A 21907-nucleotide genomic window follows, 5' to 3' on the forward strand; every position below is an offset into this window, starting at 1 on the left:
CAGACATAATCACTCGTGAAAATTACATAAATTTAAGTTAGGTCCATCTGGTTCTCGTACAACAATATTGCAATAGTCATTAATGGGAGGACTACTTTGAACAGTCTCCCCATTAATAGATTAGTCAAATCTTAATTACCTCAACATCAAGGGGACTCCAGATTTCATTTTCAATCTCTTGAGAGACTTTTTATTATTTTTTTTTTTACCTTTTTATGTTATATTTCCATTTGCATACGGCATCCACAATAATTTTTGTTACATCATCTACTTCAAATGGTAGGGGTTCTTCCCCGATGGCATAGTTGTAACATATTTGCTTTGCAATCAAGGGGTTCCAAGTTTGAGAACCGGTGAGGCATAGAGGTTTGGATCCTACTTTAAACTGTAGGTCCAGTCCCAATTAGCCTATCTGTGCACAAAAGTGGACTTTAAACTCCAATCCACTCAAAGAGCAAGGGAAATCCTACACTAAGATTGCCATTATAATTCATAAAACTTTTCACATCACTGTCTCGGTACTGTAACGACTGAAAATTACACTTCACTGAATAAATAGTTTTGAGAAATTATAGTTGTTGTACCAATCATTAAATAGCATCTAGGAATGCAAAATTTACATGTTAGAGACATTATAATTGACTGAAAATTTATGAAATGGAAAAACATGTCTTTGGTATTATGTGCCAATGCTCACAGAGTCTCAAAAAAAAAACAAAAAAAACTCTGTATTGCACTCCCATAATTTCCAGAACTTGGATCTCTGTGTAAATTTACAATTCCAGTTCTGTAACTTCTTGGTTCTGTTAGGCATTAATAAGTTACAGCATACTATTTGTCATGCAATTACTGTGTTCTTCCTGCAATGGAGGTGCCATCTAGTTAAGCATATTCACAACTTGCCATAAGCTATTGCATATAACTAGCTAAGGATATTCACACCTCCAGAAATGTTAACTTGAATGGTAAGTAGATAGGTTGAGGTACACAATGAAGATTGTGTGGCTGTCATAAACTTCCAGAAGTAACAATTTTCATTTTTGACAAAGCACCTTTATGAAATCAGTAAGTATATGTTCAGGTTTTTTTCCCCTTACAGGCCTCAGATTTTTGTCATGTTTTTATCCCAGCTTATTTCTCCACACCAAATTAAATTTCCTATCTTCTGTGAACGCTATGATGATGCTGTCATTTGTCATGTAAATGCATAAAAAACCCCAAGGCATATTTTTTAGCAAATTCATTGTATGACAGCATATTTTTGTCATTTTTTAGGTATGTTTTCTGTACATTTCACTGAGGAAAATCACACTTGTATTGGTAATGCAAAGAAATTCTGTATACTTCCATCTCCATTCAATAAATTATGAATTAGTGAGGGGAGGAACCTGCCCAGTCAACACACTAACGTTGCCACAACGTTGTATGAATGTTGTATTTATGATGAATGTTGTATGTTGCGGAACAACGTTGTGCCAACGTTGAAACAACGTTACAAAAATACATTCCGCTGAATGCGCTTTAGTTTGGAGGGTCGCCACCATGAGCGCCACAATCGTCAGATCGGAGTGTTTTGCTTAATCTGAATTTGTATGTGAAGTGTACAGTTGTTCGAAGCAGTAATCGAAGTTAAGTATTGAGGTGAGTGTACATTTATTTTAATGCTGTTTTCTTACATTTGTACTTGTCACAGCGCCCTCATAACTTTGGTCATAGTTTTTGTTCTTTCTTTGGATATAGTTTATGTTCGTACTTTTTTTTAGAGAGGGGAGACTGAACCTGGCTGCCTAACAACGTATTGCAAGCAGTTTTCACATAGCTACCGACGTTAAAAAAATATAACCGTAAGTTTGTACACTTAAAAATATCTTGGAAATTTTTATGTTTGTAAGGAAAATTAATACAAAGAGGGGTCAAAAGGAAATTAACTGACTGCCTAAGCTAACAACAAAGGCAAGAAATTGAAGACCGCGTGTTCACTGCCATAAGTATTACCAATAAGGCAATTACTGGAATGGTTCTACGAATTTCAAATGCGTACTATAAAAATAATGTGTTTTTGGGGACCAGTAGCGATGTATCATCCAGGTATTTTTGCGAAATTTTGTTTTTGCTATATAGTTTGAGCTCGTATAAGACATTGTCCGAAGGTTTTTGTACCATCAAAATCGTATTTACGAACCTATGGCGTTCCGAAATATATATAGAAAAGTGGTGATCTGTTCATCATGATTTTTTTTACGTTTTATATATTTAATACTGAGAGACCGAACCTGGCTGAATAACCTATCAACAAGGGCAAAAATTTCAAATAAATGTGGGGTACGATCAGGCAGATTAAACACTTGATTTTCTGGAATTTCTTTTTTATCCGATGTCACGGTTTTGTTGTTTTAAGGCCTCACCAAAAGTTTTAGAATGGGGAAACTCGTATTTACGCAGATACGGATGTTCCGAAATATACCTGCAAGTAGGAATTTTTACTAACAATGAAGGAAAGAAACTGAAATTAACATGTCTACAAGGATTATTGAAGTACGGTGTGTCAGATGAAATGTTAGTTTTTATTTTGAGGCTTTTGCGAAAATAATCGTTGATAAACAGGTGAATTTCGATTTTTCCCTGGTTAGGTTAGGCAGCCAGGTTCAGTGTCTGTCTATTAAAAAATAAGATTGTTGAGAAGATATCATAAAATTTGGTATGTGTCAAGAATAATAGTTTTTTGGCAAATGCCGTGTTCGATTTTTTTATAATCTCTCTTTTTTAAAAATATATAGTTGAGAACATTTCACATAAAAGCGGTTCTGTGCACCTCTAAAAATTATCATTGTAAACAATTATATTTCAATAGTTGTTCCTTCGTGTTAGGTTAGGCATTCAAGTTTAGTTTCTCTATGCACAATTATGCAAAACCTTCAATTTAATATTTACAGCATTGTTTTGTTTGTAGATTCAAAGTAAAGTGATAAAAATTTTCTTAAGAATAATGTTTACAACCAGGACTGGACTGTAGATTCGTAGTACAGTGATTTCTTATGTCAAGTTTGCTAAATGTACAATGTGAAGAAATCTTGCAATTTATTTTGTAATCATTGAGAATGTCAATTTAACATTTAAAGTTTATTTAGATGACATATAGAAAATTGAATAAGATGACACTTTTTTTGGTACTGCCCATTATGCACCTCCAGTCCATTTCAGAAATTTTTTGTTCCCTCCATAGATTTAATGTTTTTGAGACATTATCAACTAAGAAGTTTGTTTCTAGGGAAATATCACTGGAATTTTAAAATTGGATTCATTTCAATTCAGGATAGAGTACATGTGACACAGTAACTTGTTTGAATAATGTTTGTTTCATTACACCTATGTGTATTTCAGTGGTTTCAAAACTTTTCCAGCTGACACCCCCACTCATGACCGGATCAAGAAAGTGTGGGGCGTTACCCCCACACCCCCTATACACCTTCATGGCGTGGTGCTAAGCACAGGGGAGCACTTTACCTTTTACCCCTTTTTTTTTAGATGGGAATGCTCCACATGTAATGATCTCCCTCTCACTTTTCGAATCTAAAAAGATAAGTTTGATGTACAAAAAGATGCACATAGGAATAATGTATACATTGCATACACTGAGAAAACATTTTTAAATTTTCTTATTACAGAAAATTGTGAGGTAAAAAAAAAAAAGGTAAAGTGCTCCCCTGTGCTAAGCACCACACCATGTTATAATTTCATTGCACCCTGATAATATCAAAGTCCCAGGCCAGATGTTCTTAAAATTAATATTTCACAAATGTAATGATTTTTCTTGTTCATGATGCAAAATTGACATGTCGAAACCATGTATTTTTCCCTGATATTTTAGTGCTTGGATAAACTGTAAATGTTGTATACTTTTTCCCTAATTACTTGAAAACATGGGTTTCCATCTTCAGATAACTGCCTGAAATATATTTATTTCTTGACACTGAACAAGCCAGTCATTGAACTTGCGTATCATTAGACATATTATTTTAGTTATTTAAATGCATGGAAATGCAGTATACAATGTGTTCATTTAATTTCTTATTTCTCTTTCAAATGTAAATAAATAAATAAAATAGAAAAAAAAAACACCTTCCAAAGATGAGGACTCAGTAACAGTTTAGTATATCGGAAACACATTAAAATCGGATATTTTGTGTTTCTCATGGTTCGTACTTACCAATTGTGTATTGCGGAGCATAGTTCAAGGTGCCATTATGCTTTTTACACGAAAACAAACACAATTTTTCACATACAGGGTGATTTCTTTGATTCCTTTCCTCTCTTCCGCAACACACAATATGGCGGCCTCATGCAGTGTTTCCAACCTTCTTCACCGAAAAATACCTACTATCGTGTTCGTCACCGGTGGAAATTGTACATTATGCACGGGTAGCTGATGGATAGCCCCACGAGCCATTCACGTATAGCCCCACGAATCATTTCCAATAAGGTTAGGTTAGGCAAGCATGGTGAAAAAAAGGGGTTGGGAACACTGACAGGGGCGTATGTCATGAAATGTACGCTGCATTGGGTTTAGGTATGGGAGGCAAATGAAAACGATGGCAATTGTGTGTCGGTGAGATATTTCTGTTTAAAAATACTAGATTTCCCGGTCAAATATATTCCACGATGAAAGAAAATACCTTGACGAATGTTGTAAACCTTAGACGAACTCATTTCCGTAAGTAGTTTCTTCTGTAAAAATGAAGAAATGTGTTTCCGATACACGAAACTGTTACCGAGGACTCTAGGAGAGCATGGTACAGAAACTGTTGATAAGACTGTATGACCAATTATTTTCTTCTCTTTTGCCTTGTACAGCTTGCAATCATGAGTCCTACAAAACGACAAGCCCAACAAGTTTGTAAGGATAACTCGGGAATGAGGTTAAAATTTCGAAGGGCAGCAAAGATAGCCAAAACAGACTTGGAAAACTTGTATGAAAGAGCATCAGTAAATATACAGTTATCAAAAATCTCACCAATAAGTTATCCACTTTCATCAGCATCCAGTTCTTTACCAAGTGCAAACACTGACTGCAGTAATCCCAATGCCTTTACACAAAATCCAATTGGTGCTGAAACTCACATTTCAGTGGAAAGTGAGAGCAGTGATTCTGAATATGATGACGAAGTATATAGTACCATGGATAACAAATCTGATGATACAATGCATCCGCTGGAAGAATTATTGCGAATGTGGGTGGTGGAAAATAATGTACCCCTGCTTCATGTCTCAAAACTTTTAAAAATCCTGCAAAAGTACCATAATGACTTGCCTTCAGATGCTCGTACACTTTTGCGTACACCACAGATTAGAAGAGCAGAACCTACTGTAACACCTGCATTAAATGGAAACTTCCAATACTTTGGCATTGAACGAAATTTACTTCTGAGAATGCCACTCTTGCCATCAAACTTCAGTGAGGAACATTTACATCTTGCATTTAATATTGATGGTATCCCAATCTCTAAGAGCAGCAGCACACAATTCTGGCCTATTCTGTGCACAATAGACGAAGACAAAGAACAAAGTCCATTCGTTGTTGCGCTGTTTGTTGGCAACAGCAAGCCACATCCTGTGTCAGAGTACTTAGCAAAATTCATAGAAGAATTATCATCAATTGTAGAAAATGGGTTTCTGTACAACAATATGCACATTAAAGTAATCATACGAGCTTTCATATGTGATGCTCCTGCTAGAAGCTTTTTAAGATGCGTCAAAGGGCATACTGGTTACTATTCATGTGACAAGTGTGAAGAGAAAGGTACCTACTACAATAATCGTGTCTGTTTTCTGAATGTTGAAAATTTATCATTAAGGACTAATGAAAGTTTCATAAACATGACACAGAAGGATCATCATACTTCCATATCACCACTTTGTGCTTTATCGCAGTTAGACTTGATACAGAATTTCCCCTTGGATTACATGCACCTGGTGTGCCTGGGAGTTATGAGGAAGTTCCTTTGCTTGTGGGTGAAAGGGAAACCTGCAACATACAAGCTATCATTTCATCAAGTACAAGAAGTATCTTCATATTTGGAAGAATGTGGCACGACATTTCCATCAGAATTTGGAAGAAAGCCAAGAAGCTTGGCTCATCTTGATAGGTGGAAAGCTACGGAATTCCACCAATTTCTATTGTACATAGGACCTACAGCATTAAAAGGTGTATTGAAAGAAACCCACTATGAACATTTTTTGATGTTGCATGTAGCCATGTCAATTTTAGTGCAAAACAGATCAAGTGATTTGATGAACTTTGCATCTGAGTTGCTGAAGATCTTCGTTAAAAATGCTATCATTTTATATGGAAAGGACATTGCAGTGTATAATGTTCATTGCTTATTGCATTTAGCAGAAGACGTCAAATTTCATGGAGGCATTAACAGAATATCAGCCTTTAAATATGAATCTTACCTGGGTAAACTGAAAAAGCTTGTACGTTCTCCGCATCGTCCATTGGAACAAGTTGCGAATAGACTGAAAGAACAGGAAATACTAACAAAATCTAAAGTTCAAAATCTTCATTCACCATTGAACACTTTGGTAGATGAACAGAGTCATATCCAGCTGACAAGACAGCATAACGATGGTCCATTACCTGCAGAATACTGCTCCTATTATCAATATCGAAATTTGTTTGACTCCAAATTGCATTTACAGTTAAATGTAACAAACAAAGACAATTGCTGTGTGTTTGTCGACAATACGTATGGCATAATAGTAAACATAATCAGCAGATGTGAAAGCAGGAACTGTAATCCATCAACCATATATGTGTGTGTACAGAAATTTAAAACTTGCAGTAGTGTATATAACTATCCAGTGGACTCTATTTCATATTTTGGTGATTGTTTAGCTGCAAACATCTCAAGGACTGTTCTTGTGATACCCTTCACATCTGTTAAAAATAAGTGTGTCAAGTTACCAATGAGCCAAGCAGATACATACAGATTACTTCCATTTAGGCAGTAGGTTGCAGTTGGTTCAACTTTTTCTTTTTTCTGGAGTTTAAACAGGTTTTGTAACAATACAAATCCTTAACAATAAGTAATCTGCAACTGGATGTATGGTATTTCATTTTCATTCTTGTTAAAAGTGAGACTTTTAAACCTGCTGAGATAAAATAAAGTTTGTTGGATGTGCATAAACTCATGACGAGAGCTCCAAATTTTTTCCAGAGTCAGGAAAATGTACTACATAGTACTTTTTGAAGAAGAGAATACAGTGCAGGTAGTCCCTGAATGTTGGTTGAAATCCCTGAAGGAGTGTTATTGGCCCCCATCAACTACAAAAAACGTGACAAAACTTATAAAGACAATGGCTGAAGCAAACAGTACATTCATGGCCCATAATATTCGGATTTTAGGCTCTGATGGTAAGATAAAGTATATTTTTTTCTTATTACAGTAACTTAAATATATGGGATATGCCTGCAGAATAAAAAGAAACATTATAATCTCTATATTTTTAAATGTGGTTTAAAATTTTGACCTTGAAATAGAAAATTTAGTGTTCTTTTGTTAAATTTCCATTACAGCCTTGTGTTTTATTTTAATTTTAAGTCTCTTAACTAATAAAAAAAAAATAATGGTATATAAAATTGTATTGAAATTTTGACCAAAACTCCAGTGGCATAGGCATGAAATCATTGAGATCTGAAAATTTAGTTACACAAATAGAGGATAAAGTAAATTAAGGGGGGTCAATATTTTTTATACTTTCATTCAAAATTATGAAATCCTCTTTGTGTATGGAATTCATCTTTTAATACTTTCAGAGGAGTACAACATGGCTGTACATAAATCAAGGACAGCAGAGGATACTTCCAACCTTAGCAGTTGTTCCACTGAAAATGGGCTCCCCAAGAAGAGAACCATAAGGAAGCCCTTTTGGTCAGAATCTCCAGGTTCATCTTCAGATGATGAACAAATTAGGCCAAAAGTCAGGTACATTTTCCTTTTATATATTAGTTACTCTATTGCATATATACACTATAGTTCTCCTCCATGGGCGAGTGGCCAAAGACATTCAGCTCTGGGCCCTGGCTGCAGTCTCCTTGAGAACGGTTTCGGCCCATTTGTATAGGACCGGTTGCAACCTACCATCGTGAGGAAATTGGGAACCTATGAATAAATAGCGTAATGTTGGCCTCTGAAGCCTACTACAATGGCTGCGGGTCATTGAGCTGGCCACTCGACACCCCACTTCTGGTTGTAGAACTCCACGACATGGGAGGACCGTGGGAGGCAGACCAGCAGTCGAATGGCAGGTGCACGGTCCCTCTGGGCCTTATCGCAGGCTATTTTATTATTATTATTATTATTATATATATTTATTCTATACCTCCAAAGCTCATTCATGAATTAGGTCACACAAAAAGAGACCTACATGTGTTATTATGTGCCTGTTCAACCAAATTTTTCAGTAACCTGCAAACTTTACTTCAACTATGGGATATGGTTTCCTTTTCAAGGGAAAGTAATTTTTCTGAAATATTTTGCATAGGAACTTTTCTTGCATGAGTTATAAATATTTTTGATATTACTAAAGTTGGCTCACAGACAACTGTTACTTTTCACAGTTGTATTTATCATCTACATTTATTAAATTCAAATTACCACCTATTTTCAGTTTTGTTCTTTTCAAAATTATAATGTCTAAAAAACATAACACACACTTCCAAAATATTTGAACTTGCCTGCAAGCTATTAGGCTATAAATGTATAAAGTCATAACTTAAAAATATATATTGAATGGCTCACCTTTTGATGTGAAATTGTACCTTTATTTTTAGGAAAGAATGTAATGTGGTGTTTTCCACATCAGCATTACAGAGGGCACCAACACCTCCAGCTGTGTTGGATAATTACACAAATGTAGATGCATCTACAAAAAGAACACCAACAGTTCCCTCTATAATGCAAGAAGAAACATTTCCGAGTCCCGCTGCCATGGTAGGAAGACCAAGAAATCTCGAAGATGTAGATGCATCTAAACTAACTTTGCAAGAACTTCTGCTGTTAAATACTGGTAAGGCCAATGGTAAAGTTTCACTTAAAACTAATTTAATGCATATTGTCTTCAATAGTGGCTAATGGGGACTGAACCTACAGTTTAAAGTGGATTCCAGACCACTGTGGGGAATTGAACCCAAAACCCCTTGAATACAGTGTAATAGCATTAGCCACTATGCTATCGGGGAGGCTCATGAAATAAGTGTTATGTAATTTACATTTCACTGTTGTATTATTTTCAGGCTGCTTCCATTGCACATTATAGAATGCATTCTGCCTTGGTTATTTATTAAGGAAGAACCTTATTTTTATTAATAAAGATGTGATGAAAAATGGAATAGTCTGTTTGGAATCCAGAATTTCAAAAATTCAATCTAGTATTCTAAACCATGATGAAAATGTTAGGACAAATCCTGAACCTGTGTCCATATACAATGACATTTTCAGCTTTGTTAATATTAATTCAATTCAATTAATTAGTCAGGTTTTCTTTTAACAATATTATAGAAAGGTAAAGGCATTGATGCTATGCAGATTCTTTTCATTTCTTTTTGTCAAACTTTGTACTTGTATTTCTTTTGTTGTCATAATTATGTATTTCTTGTACTTTCAGAATTTCACAGAGAAATTTTGAAAAAGCTTAATGTGTTAACACAAGAAGTCCAAACACTAAAGCATACAGCAGCAAATGGAAATCCGCAGAGTGCTTCCACTCGTTCAAGTGCACTTCCATTTGCTCTCCCAATTAAAAGTGAAGAGGAATTGAATATTGTGGAAGATTTCTTAAAATCGGAGGAAAATAAGGAAGTTTTGGTAAGTAAATCATAAATGTCATATTTGAAATATGTGAGGTCAAATTGAATGACGTGTGTGTAATGTATATATTGGGTATAAAAACCTTACAAATCATACTGTGATACACATAAATTTTGGTTCGGAATTCATTAGCTGTCACGATAGGGCATTTCTGCCACTTTGACTTGATTAACCTAAAAGCAGTAGCTACTACTACAACAAGAAGCTGGAGAGAATTAATCTATTACAATAATTATAAATGCCCTTTTTGTGTAATTAATAGAGGCACATATTTTTGGTAAATAAAAAAGGAAAATTTCGGTACAGAAACAGTCGATTTTGGGTTCAAAAGCGGTAAATAAAATAAAATTTTGGTGTTATAGCGGTGAATGATCACATCAAAAGTGCTATATAAAATGACATTTTGGTTTTAAAATTGTGAATATAATCCTAAATTTGATTTAAAAACTGCACTTATTACACAAAATAAACTTATCCATTCTAATAGCACATTTATGTAGGTACCAGAGTATTAAGTTTATTCCTGCGTAAAGCGGTCCATTTTTGCTTCTCAAATATTTACAGCAGAATGAATCAATTTTCCGTGAATTGCATAACTCACAGGATACTTCAGACTTCAGAAAGTGTCGCGTCGGTATATAAACAGTAAATTTCATGTTTAAGAGTATATTTCGCATTTTGCAGTTCATTTCGCATTATTTTGTGACGAAACAGGGTAGAAAAATGCGCCTCACACCTTTCAGAAACATAAAAAATGAACATTACAGCATGTTATTTCATATTTCGTGTTTTCGTCAAAAACGAAATTTGCATGCCTCTAGTAATTAAATGTCAGGATGTGTACCTTTTGCTCAAAGTAATTTTTATCAATATTAATCTTTCTCTGAAAACAATTTTAATTTTATTTTCAGATTTCACATTTCAAAAGAATTGGTGGGAAGTGTTCAGCTGAAACACTTCAGCGAATTATGAAGAAATGTCTAACCAACCAGGTAGCCAGTGCATTCTCGTTCACGGGAAGAAAGGGGAAGAGAAGCTTCAGTTCCCTGGGACTATGCAGATGTGTGTTTGGTATGTTAGGGAATTTTTAGATACTTGAATTTGTATTGATTGTGTCCTTAGTAATTTTTAGACGCATCAAAAAATTAAGTGCTGAAATTTCTAAAATGCTTTAAACTTTCACGGCAAGATTTTACACAAGTAGACAGTATATTTTAACACCACATTCAATGACTGCATAGTGGAATTTTTTTTTATATCAGCATTAAATTTCAAAGAAGTGATTGATTTTGTGATTTTCGAGCACTTTAAAGCATATGAAAACCAAAGCGTCTTCAGTTGTGGAGGTAAGGACTGTATTTCACCCTCAATTTCTTCTTTTTGCGTTCACAATTTGTACATTTTTAAATTGTAAAAGGATACAATGTACTGGAATTTCTTCCTTTGAAGGTGGGAAACCCAGTCACCAGTGATTTTTTTTTATCTGGATAGATGATATAAATTATGCTGTCAGTGTTTTTTAAGAAATAATATTTAAGATATAATTTATACTTGTAACTGAGCACATAATTCAACTCGTGATATATTTTAAAATGAAGTCTTTTATGTGAGAAAAAGTTAATTTTGGTAATATAAAAACAATTAATTAAATCGAAGATCTGTATACTTACTTGTGGTGTCGAAAATTGGGTGACTTTGTTGACGACATAGCAACACGCCCAATAGGGGTGAAGCTCTGAATCGACAAAGTGTCTTTTAATGTGCTTTTCCTTTTCAATGCCTTTTATCATGAAACTGTTTTAACCTTTTAAACTTTGCTTCAAAATGAACCACAAGATGTGAATACTTTTATGAAGTGCTCACCATTTTGAAACATTTATGAAAAATACATATTTTCGACACACCAAAGCTCTTTGACTTATGCTTACAATTTGGAATGCGCCACATGCAGGAAATATCATGTTCTTACCTTGTTTCAACAACAACAGTGTATCCGTGGCATCTTGAATTAAAAATAAAATTAACAATAAAATTGGTGGCCGCGGTGGCTCAGTCGGTAACGCGTAGACTACCATGCTCAAGGTCACGGGTTCGATCCCCGGCCGGTTCAAATCCGGGAACTTTTATAACGGTGGAAGCGGCCCCGGTGCCCACCCAGCGTCGAATAACATGGGTACCTGGGGGAAACCCTGGGGGGTAAAGGCGGTCAGGGACGTGATGCTGATCACATCACCCCCACTCACGACCGGATCAAGAAAGTGGGGCGTTACCCCCACACCCCCTATACGCCTTCATGGTATGGTGCTATGCACAGGGGAACACTTTCCCTTTTTTTTTTATAAACAATAAAAGCACATACGCTAAAATACTTTTAACCTCACCTCACCTGATGATGTCCCCTTGGACGAGGACGAAACGTTATGGTTTCATTTTAACTTGTGTGTGCTTTTATTGTTAACTCTTTGACTTAGTTGATGTACATGCTGTGATTATGAAAATTTCAATAAGGTTTTGTGATTATTTTTCAAATGACCGACTTTTATTCTTTGTGCACTTTTTAATTCAATCGTTCTATATTTCAGAATCTTTAGAAATAACTGAAGTCGAATTCAACAAAGGCATGGGAGACTGGCTTCGTTTTGCACCTGCAAGGATGAGAAATTAGACTCAACATTGAAACCATGCTTGCAATGGGAACTGCATTTTTTTTTTTTTTTTGTTATTTTATTATATATCATATAACCAGATTGTATCTTGACGAATAGCATTTAAAGGCAAGAGCGATTTGTAAATAAATATTTAACAAATTGAAAGATTTTTTTTTACAATTCGCATCCATTTCCCTTCAATGATTGTGCAAATGAGATACATCTACACTAATTGTAGAGGTGTGCAGGAACATCTCTTGTTAAATCCCTGTATGGTTGATAACTATCCCTGTGACAGGGATTCTTAATGTGAGGTATGCATACCCATTGGAGCTATGTGATGGGAGCTCAAAAAATCCAAATTTATAAAAATTATGCCAATTGTGGAACTATTGAGCTCTCGCGAAATGCCCAATGTTGTTTGCCACTTTTTGTGTATCAATGTGTGTATTTTTTTGCATACAAAATTCGATTGTATGACTGTGTGTGTGTGTTTGTTTTACTCTCATTATGTTATAACTAACCCCCAAGGGATATTGTTATTATTGTCCTACGTGGCTTAGCTGCCAAAGAGTTTAAATTGAAGTCCTTTAGCGTTCACCTCTTCGGTAGCTAAGCCAGGCGAGATAACCATATTTTAAATATGCATTGTTATATTCATAAATTACAGAAGCAGCAAGGTAATGTTGCAAAAACGTTGTAGCAACGTTAGGTATGTAAGGGGCTAACGTTGCCACAACGTTTTGACAACGTTACCTCGTTGACTGGGTGGATTTACCAGGAATGTGCCATAAAAGAATTACTTCAAAAGGTTGCTTTTGCACTTTAATGTTGTCATAAATGGGTAACTCCTGTATTTCCCAATGTTTGATGTGTTCGTTCGATTTTTCAATATTTTTTGTTTTGTAAATAAAATTTGGAAAATTTAGGATAAAATGCATACATATTCCTACAATGCTCATAGAAAATCAGCCCTCATTCACAAACTCCCACAATTACCTACCGAAAATCAATATTCTGCCATTAATAGAGAAGTTGGCAACGGTTCCGAATGTTGAATGATATTCTTTTCTTTTTTCTTTCTTTTTCATTTTTGCAAATTTTATAGATGTATTAGAAAGTAGTTTGGGATACTGGAAACAACGTGTGATGGTAAGTTTGAAGCTTGGAGAAATGAATTAGCACTGTTAAATTCTACACAAAGTATTATTTACCCGAGATACTTCGATTTTTAAAGGAGCTTACACGAGTAGGTGTGATTTGCAGCAAATAATCATTCTTGGTTTCCGGTTATGTAAGACATGGAGTTTTAGCAGATTTTCATCAAGGTACGAAGGGAGTTTTGTGCTTGAGACTGGATGTTTTGTTCACTTAGATATTGTTATAATGCTAAGAACCCTAAACCTGACTAACCCAACCTTACAACGAAAGTATTTAGGAATATTTTATTAATTCTAAGAGCCTTAAATCTAACCTGCTTAACCTAAAACGTAAGATACCAATCAGCTATTTGTATCAAAGACAAGCAAAACATTCATTTTAGGAATATGTGTGTATTTTTGCCCTTAAAATTTTGTAAAATATTATTTACCAAGAAAAACCTAACCTTCAATATGTTGCAATATACGTATATATACTCCCCAACAATCATGTAGGTATGTGTGGAAGGGAAAAATCGTTCTTCACACGAGATGCAGCAAGAAATCACTAAAACTATAAAGAATGTGTGGTAACGATGTGTTAATACAGATAAAAAATCGAGCCGTGTAAAAAATACAATTGCACCATTAATTTTGAATTAAACGATCGGAACTTGGACCGAGAAGTTACCACATATTTGAAACACCTCTTCTCATAATACATTTGAAAGAAACAACCCTCCCTCTCCCTGTCTTCTATGCAGTTAAGAAAACTACTATTACATGTTTAAAAATATTGGGCTGTACATTCATAACATTGTACAACTTTTTTTTTCTTTTTAAAGTCTTGACGTTATTAGCTAATTTGGTAAGTGCATAGATTTGTTTTATTTTTTCTTCCGAAAAATCCTCATGGAGTGCTGCTCACATACATGAATATTATCTATTCGAATAAACTCACTATTTATTTTTCCGTGCAGTTTTACATTTAAGATCAATTTCGACATTTGGGCAACTTCATAAGACAGTAAACAAACCACAATCGATTTTTATGAAGATCGATCGATTCTTCACGACTCTCGATTTTAATTCTCGCCATCTGATTGGTTCTTTGGGTGTAGCTTTTACGACAAACTTGTTTTGAGTGCATCAGAGACTATATTCTCAGTCGTTAGCGAGAACTCGTAAGCCATCGAAGACGGCACTCGTTAACGACCAGTCAGGACTACGATTTTCTCTCCGATCACGAGTTGGGGTGATAACGAAATGGTCGTTTCCGTGCTCATGTATTGAGAGTCGGGATTAAGCACCCTGGCTTGTGAGTAGGTTCCACTCGTTTTCTGTTAGCGCGTCCGTAACCGTATTCGTTAACGAAGAGTGGAGACTACACTAAATGGCATTCGTTAGCCTTTCTTGACAAAAACGTCACGAACTCGTTAGACCTTAAGGTGTTGACAGTTCAAGACTTAGGCCCCAGATCGCCAATTGTAAAACCAAAAAACCTTTGTTCCCTTTAAAGCAAATATGACACAAGCAATTTCTCCAGTTCTTCCCCTAAGATTGTCTTTCTTCCTAACTTTATTTTTGATGCTTCAGCTGGCGTCAATGAATTATTCTTGCTAAGTCTTTGCAATGTAGAACGAGGAACTTTGTGATCAACGGCTGCTTTATCACAACTCATTTTGTCGATCTTACGTCTGCTATGGCACTCGCCATATCATCTTGATTCCATATCTTTCGTTTTCCCTTCCTTTCATAGCATGGCTTTGTGCTTCACATTCTAAAATAAAAATAAACATTTATTAGTTCTTTGTTTAAGTATTACTAATATGTGTTCTAAATATGTGATGATAGCCCATATTTAGACATTATGGCATAGCCCATATTTAGACCATCACACCATTTTCTTCTTCAATTTATTTTCCCACTCTGTGGTACATATTTCACAAACAAATCATGGTTTTATAAAAGCCCACATTTGTTTTATGCACCCTAATATCATAACATATACAAAGCAGATGAGAATTCAGAAAACGTTGAGTTAAAACATACATGCAAAAAGTTTTCCGAGGTTGCAAATCTATAACAGCGTCCAAGGCCGAAAAGAACTACCACTTTCACTTGCGAAATAGCGCCGCAACCTTTGTCCTTGTAGATAGCCTATTCTCATAGCCTCCACCAGGCTGCAGCACCCCGGAGCGCTGATAACTCAAAAACCCATATTTCAACCTTCGTTCATACTCCTCTACTTAAACACAGTCCAAAACGGTATACTTTGACGATAATTCATGTTAACTATTACATTAAATCATTTCTGTGCCTTACGTCCTTCTATAATTCTCTGTACCCGCCACATTATTAGGGAAGTCAAACATTTAATTTTCATTATATAATATGTGAACTTTAACAATTTTTTGAACGTCACAATTGAGGAAGAGATGTGAATTTCAGGTGGCAACTTGTTCCAAAGGCCTCCTGAGGTAACAGTAAAAGAATTTGCATAAGTTGGATTCGTGGAGTGGGATGGAGAGCAGAGACCTTTCGCGCGATCTTGTGTTGCGGCTGTGAAAGTCTGAAATATGTTGAAATCAGTTATAGGTAGAGATATTGCGGGTCTTTTATTTGGAGAATTTTGTACAGTAAAATTAACTTATGAAAATTACGTTTATCGCTTAATTTAAGCCACTCGACCCTCGCAAAGTACGATGCCAAATGCTCTGAATATTTTAGATCGAAAACGAAACGAATGCAGGCATATTTGATTTGCTGCAGTCGTTTAGCTTGCTCGTGATTGACATCCAAGAAAGCAATGTCGCAATAGTCAACAATGGGAAAGAGAAGAGACTGGACGAGTTTAATTTTTATGCGTTCAGGGAGGAAGTTTTTGAGCCGATAGAGTGAATGCAATGCACCGAAAGCTCTTCTAGATACCGAGTCAATGTGCTCTGTCCAGGTGAGATGGTGGTTGAGTATCACACCCAGATTCTTAACAATAGTGGAGAAGGGCAGATGCATATCATTTACGTTGAGTTTAGGGAGGCTAGATTTATCTATTTTATGTCTTGTATCGAAAAAAAATAACAAAGTATTTCAATTTGTAAAGGATGTTAATAGTGGCAAATGGTGTCGTGCGACTAACGCATGTACATCGAACGCAAAAGGAAATTTCGTACATCGAGCACACACTTTCTGAATGACCTTTAAACGACCATACAACGAGGGCACACACATTTTTCTACCATTATGTTTAAATCTCAACCTTCCCTCACACTTTTTCAGACTTGGGACTGGCAATGTGTAATTTAATACACAATGCTGGTTTAAAGGTTGTTGTCTATTAGCAACGGCTTCGTCAATTTTTTTAGGATTAATACTTTTTAATTCAGCACTCAGCTTCGTCAAAACCTTTCACAATAATGTTTTCAATCGGCAATAGCCTCATCACATAAGGTTAATGGCTTTCAGTCGGCAATAGCCTCGTCACATAATGTTAATGGCTCTCAACCAAACGTGGACACATTCGATAGAGCTCTCAGGCAGTGAAGCAAGTCTTCAGTTTCAGAATATTTTTCTAGAATGGCTTGTATGAGTCTGTCCGTTTCAATGTAATAGCGCCTCCTCTTCTTGCTTTGGATTCCCAAGTCTTGAGCCATTATCCTCCAGCTTATCTCTTACGCTTCTTCTTTCATTTTCTGGAGCAACGTTCGGTTTCGGTGCTCCAACGATCCTGTTGAACTTGTTCCATCCTTCAACCGGATTATTTGTCCAGTGTCGTTGGCCGGAAACATTCCATAAATTGATTGGTATATTGTCGTTGTTCAACCACTGCTCCACAAAATAGTCCAGGAATTTTGTTAATTTCAGATCCTGTGGCGCTCTCTCCATAATCCCGAGCCAGGCTGCGTCGACTTTTTTGTCGGTATCAACGTCAAAGCAGCATCCTACATGTTTTCCTAATCTCCCTGTTTTCTTTGTACTCCTTTGCTAAGGTTAGTTGCTGTATCTTCTTCCACAGACACTGGTAAAAATTATAATTAGAACCAGAGACGAAAGTATGTGGAAACACGTCTCTGATCGCCTGTATCACCTCTACCTCCAAGTCCAATTTAATGGTTTTCGGAGACCAACCCCAACGTTTTAACGCTTCAAAAAGTTGCACGTACGTCGATTTCTTCTTATCCTTCAGCTGGATATTTTTTGTTTCTTTTTCTGAACTTCCACAATCAGCATGTATTGTATAAATCTGTTGAATCTAGTTAGAACAGCTTTTGAATGTGCCGTCTAGGAAGAAAGATTCTCTGGATTGTAATAACTTTCTGCCACTGTCACTTCCAAATATCATGCATTTCTTTCCATTATCCAGAGTTATGTCGAACATAAGGAAGCTCTTGCCGTCGGAAAGTCGTTCCTTCACACACCGGCAGTGGATAATGTTCTCAGTTTGACGGCCAACATGTTACCGATAACCACGACTTTCTCACTACAAATACTTTCCAAGAATGAACCCACTTTTCAAATGTCAATCTTCTCCTCGCCTGCACCACCTGCACCTAGAATATGCTTGGGTGACTCAGTTATGTTACCTTCACGTGCGCTCGAACGGCTTCTTTTCTGTGTCCGCTCCAAATACCATGCGCTCGATACACGTGCGCTCGCAACACGTAATTGTGGCAAATATATGAGCAAGTTGCTTAACAGTAAATGTCGAATTTTAGCATAACTTGCTTCTAAAACGCTAAAATTACATTACTGTTTTTAAGCCCACTTTATGCACAGAAATCCTAATGGGGACCGGACCTACAGTTTAAAGTACATAGAATTCGAACCACTATGTTCCTCCACCGGGTATGCTAAAATTATTCTAATATTTTTGCTGTTCGGCGGCTTCCTTGCATGCAGGGCGAAGCCTTTTCCCTCTCCTAGTATACTTCTTGTAGGTGTAGCGTCAAATCATCGCCGACAAAACATCGACGGTACAAAACATCGACAGCACAAAACATCGATGGTAGAAACATCGACGGAAAAAACATCGACGTCAAAAACATCGACACCAAAAACATCGACGGCAAAAACATCGACCGCAAAAACATCGACCGCAAAAACATCGACGGCAAAAACATCGACATCAAAAACATCGACGGAAAAAACATCGACATCAAAAACATCACCAACTATTGTTTTTTCTTGTTTCTTGGTTGCTTGTATTACTTTGTATATAATTGAACTATTCCACTCCGTTTTCTAGGAAATTTCTTGTAATTAACACTCACTCATATTTTATACGTTAGCTGTGAGTTGTGAGCTATGTAGCTAAATGTGCCTGGCGAATAAATGGCTCATACTTGGAAATTAATAAATTATGTGTAGTTGTTTTGAATCTGAACCTGAGAGATTAATTTAAAGTCACATATAGTTTAAACAGTCTGATCTTTTTTTTTTTTTTAATAATGCAATACATATATAGCTTAATTTCAAGTAGTCCAACAAGGCATGGTATCTTCGAAAGCATCTTAAGAGATGCAGGATAGAAACTTATTCCTTTATGGAGATGGGCTTGCTGTGCGAATGCTACGATAGTCATAAATTCTTTCCGTAAATATTTAACTTCAGGAAATAGTCTCAAATGCAAAAGTAACTGAAGTAAAGGCAATAGAAGAGGACTGCTGTCGCAAATGAGAATGGCGGAAGCAAGGGGGGCATTGGCCGTCTAAAATTTTCAGGTTTATTAAAATTTAGGTGGCCGTTAGGCGGCGGCTAGCGCGTCGTAAAGTAAGAGCACATCTGCCGGCATTTAAACACACAACTGTACGCTGACCTTGACATTGGACACGTCCGTGCTTCAGTATCCAGATAGCCTTGCACAAGAAACAGACATATTTCTAACGTCATCGTGGCAAGTTACCAAGTTTTTATACCGGAAGCCATATATCAGAAGTATTGAAAGAAATTATGAAGAAATAAATTGAAGCAATTTCGAAACAGGAACTGATACGTGTTAGTGAAAATTTCCTATAAATATGTGGATGCAGGAGGACATCATTTCAGAAACAAGTTCTAGATCCGCCTATGTGTATGGCGACAACCTGTATATTTATGTCTAACACAAACTACTAGCAAAAAAGTACAGCTAAATTAGAAACCCTTCTGGTGTGACTGGCAGAATTGATATCAGTTTCGGATAAACCCGGATGTTTGTGAGAGACGATGTTTTGAATGCTTCTGTCCAGTGGCTGTCACAAGGGGTCTGCTGTGTGAAGGTGGGCGGGGGAGGTAAAGCAAAGGGGCCCTCAGTCGGTTCGTACCATAGTCATAAAGGAACATTTCTTCCACATCCACAATATAACAAGCATACAACTACCCCTTCTATGAAGTTAAATGCAGCTTGCTTGATTTTGGCGATGTTTTTGGTGTCGATGTGTTTGCCGTCGGTTTTGTACTGTCGATGTTTTTGCCGTCGATGTTTTTGGTGTCGATGTTTTGTACTGTCGATATTTTTGCCGTCGATGTTTTGTACTGTCGATGTTTTTGCCGTCGATGTTTTGTACTGTCGATGTTTTTGCCGTCGATGTTTTTACCGTCGATGCTTTTGTTGTAGATGTTTTATACTGTCGATGTTTTGTGCTGTCGATGTTTTGTGCTGTCGATGTTTTGTACTGTCGATGAAATGTAGGCGATGTTTTAGTTGTCGATGTTTTGACGTATAACCCTTCTTGTAACCTAATAACTTTTGTTGCCTCTTGCATTGGTAAATAATTTCTTCCATGCGTTTCATAATTTTCACATGAATTAAACAATACAGGCCTACTGCTATTTGCTACGTTCACCTAATAAATTAATATGTAGAAACTTATAGAGATAAGACAATATATTCACTATAGAAAGCGAAGTACGCAGTGAGCAGTTGAAATCTTGGGCAGGCGGATACAATGAAAGGAAGGGGGGATAAAATGAGAGAGAAATAGGGATATTATATTAAGACTGACACAGGAGAGACACAATAAATTACAGACGTGTGGAAACTCCTGAGTAGCAATAGATCTTAGAGGGTCAAGACCTCCCAGTTTTTCTGCATAGTTGACGGCATCGAGTCAGTTCACCACCCTTTTCTATAGGTAGAGTGGAGTGGAGTGGATTGAGAGAATGCAGATGAGAAATTTGATTAGAACATATTTCAAAAAAGGATTACACATGTGCGCGTGTCAGAGATATAGTGAGAAAGGGGGAACACAAACTTAGGAAAAATACATGTAAACGATAATTAAGAAAATAAGAAAACATATACAGCAAAAGTAAATGGAAACGAAATCGGGGGAGAGGGATAAAGATGAAGGAGAGAGAGAATGCATGTTTGTGTAACTCATTTGTGCAGAGGCGAGGCGGATCCACCTCGAAGTCAAAAAAAAGAAAAGGAGTGTTTACTATTCTTTAAACAATTTCTACAAACAGTATCTCTAAATATATGTATGATATATATGTGACCTACTTTAAGAAAAAACGCATTGGGCAATAAATACAAAAGATGACGAACAAAACATTTACCTGCGTGAATTTCTTATTTAAGGGGAGGAGATACAATTACGCACCAATTGTGCATTTATTTCAATATCGCCCGAATGGGCACTGCTACTAAAATAAAACCTGGTTGTATCCAAGAGTATGAATTTCTCTCCATGTTGCAAGCGGAAGGGTTTTTTTATGTTGATTATTACGCTAGACACGATGTTTGAAAAATATGATCAATAAGAATTTTCGGAATCCCATGTATTCCTTATGGGGAATCAACTTCAACATCAAGTTACGGCTAATCAAATGGAAGTTTCGACATTTCCGCTTGTGAAATCCATCTTCAAGCTGCCCTCTTCCCGTTGATATATTTTTCTATTCCATCGGAAGTTTCATATTCCCAGGAGAACAAATCAAATGATACTCCCACAAGATCAATGCTTTTCTCCTTGCCTCCTTTCAGTGTTGCCAAACCTGATGCGCATAAAAGAACTAAATTTCACCTTAAATGGAATTAAGACTGACTTCAAGGAGCTAGATTTACGAAGACTGGATAAAGTGCCTCCTAGGGTAACGTTAGTTGTCAAAGGGGTGGGGCACTGCTTTTATCGTTAACTCTATATTGATGACAATTTATTCTTTGTTTTCAACATCTAGATCCGGTGGCATTGCACATCTCAATAATCCACTGATGGTCGTATGAAATCGAAAATAAAGAATTCCCTGATAACAATATTATGTCAATTTC

At 36.3% G+C, this 21907-nt stretch overlaps 1 protein-coding gene across 2 annotated transcripts; it reads left to right on the plus strand.

Moving 5' to 3' along the window:
- Positions 1-1605: 1605 nt before the first annotated feature.
- LOC146004766 (uncharacterized) lies at positions 1606-12587 on the plus strand. Of its 2 annotated transcripts, none has more exons than XM_083143749.1 (6): positions 1606-1641; positions 7817-7985; positions 8834-9069; positions 9667-9866; positions 10781-10940; positions 12452-12587. In XM_083143749.1, the coding sequence occupies exons 2-6, from the start codon at positions 7828-7830 to the stop codon at positions 12532-12534; spliced, it is 837 nt and encodes a 278-aa protein (XP_082999875.1). In that variant the 5' UTR covers positions 1606-1641; positions 7817-7827; the 3' UTR covers positions 12535-12587. The 2 variants fall into 2 exon arrangements, with proteins under 2 accessions (XP_082999875.1, XP_082999874.1); XM_083143748.1 differs by lacking the exon at positions 1606-1641 and adding an exon at positions 6355-7414.
- The last annotated feature ends 9320 nt before the right edge of the window (positions 12588-21907 follow it).

Source organism: Lepisma saccharinum, chromosome 22, assembly GCF_977018435.1.
Source record: "Lepisma saccharinum chromosome 22, izLepSacc3.1, whole genome shotgun sequence".
Lineage (NCBI taxonomy): Eukaryota > Metazoa > Arthropoda > Insecta > Zygentoma > Lepismatidae > Lepisma > Lepisma saccharinum.

What these genes read in the sequence shown, in the direction of transcription:
- LOC146004766 (XM_083143748.1), top strand. Translation starts at nt 7,228, where the DNA reads ATGTACTACATAGTACTTTTTGAAGAAGAGAATACAGTGCAGGTAGTC. An exon ending in CAAATTAGGCCAAAAGTCAG is followed by an intron (nt 7,986 to 8,833) that starts GTACATTTTCCT and finishes CTTTATTTTTAG; the next exon opens with GAAAGAATGTAATGTGGTGT. An exon ending in AGGAAAATAAGGAAGTTTTG is followed by an intron (nt 9,867 to 10,780) that starts GTAAGTAAATCA and finishes TTTTATTTTCAG; the next exon opens with ATTTCACATTTCAAAAGAAT.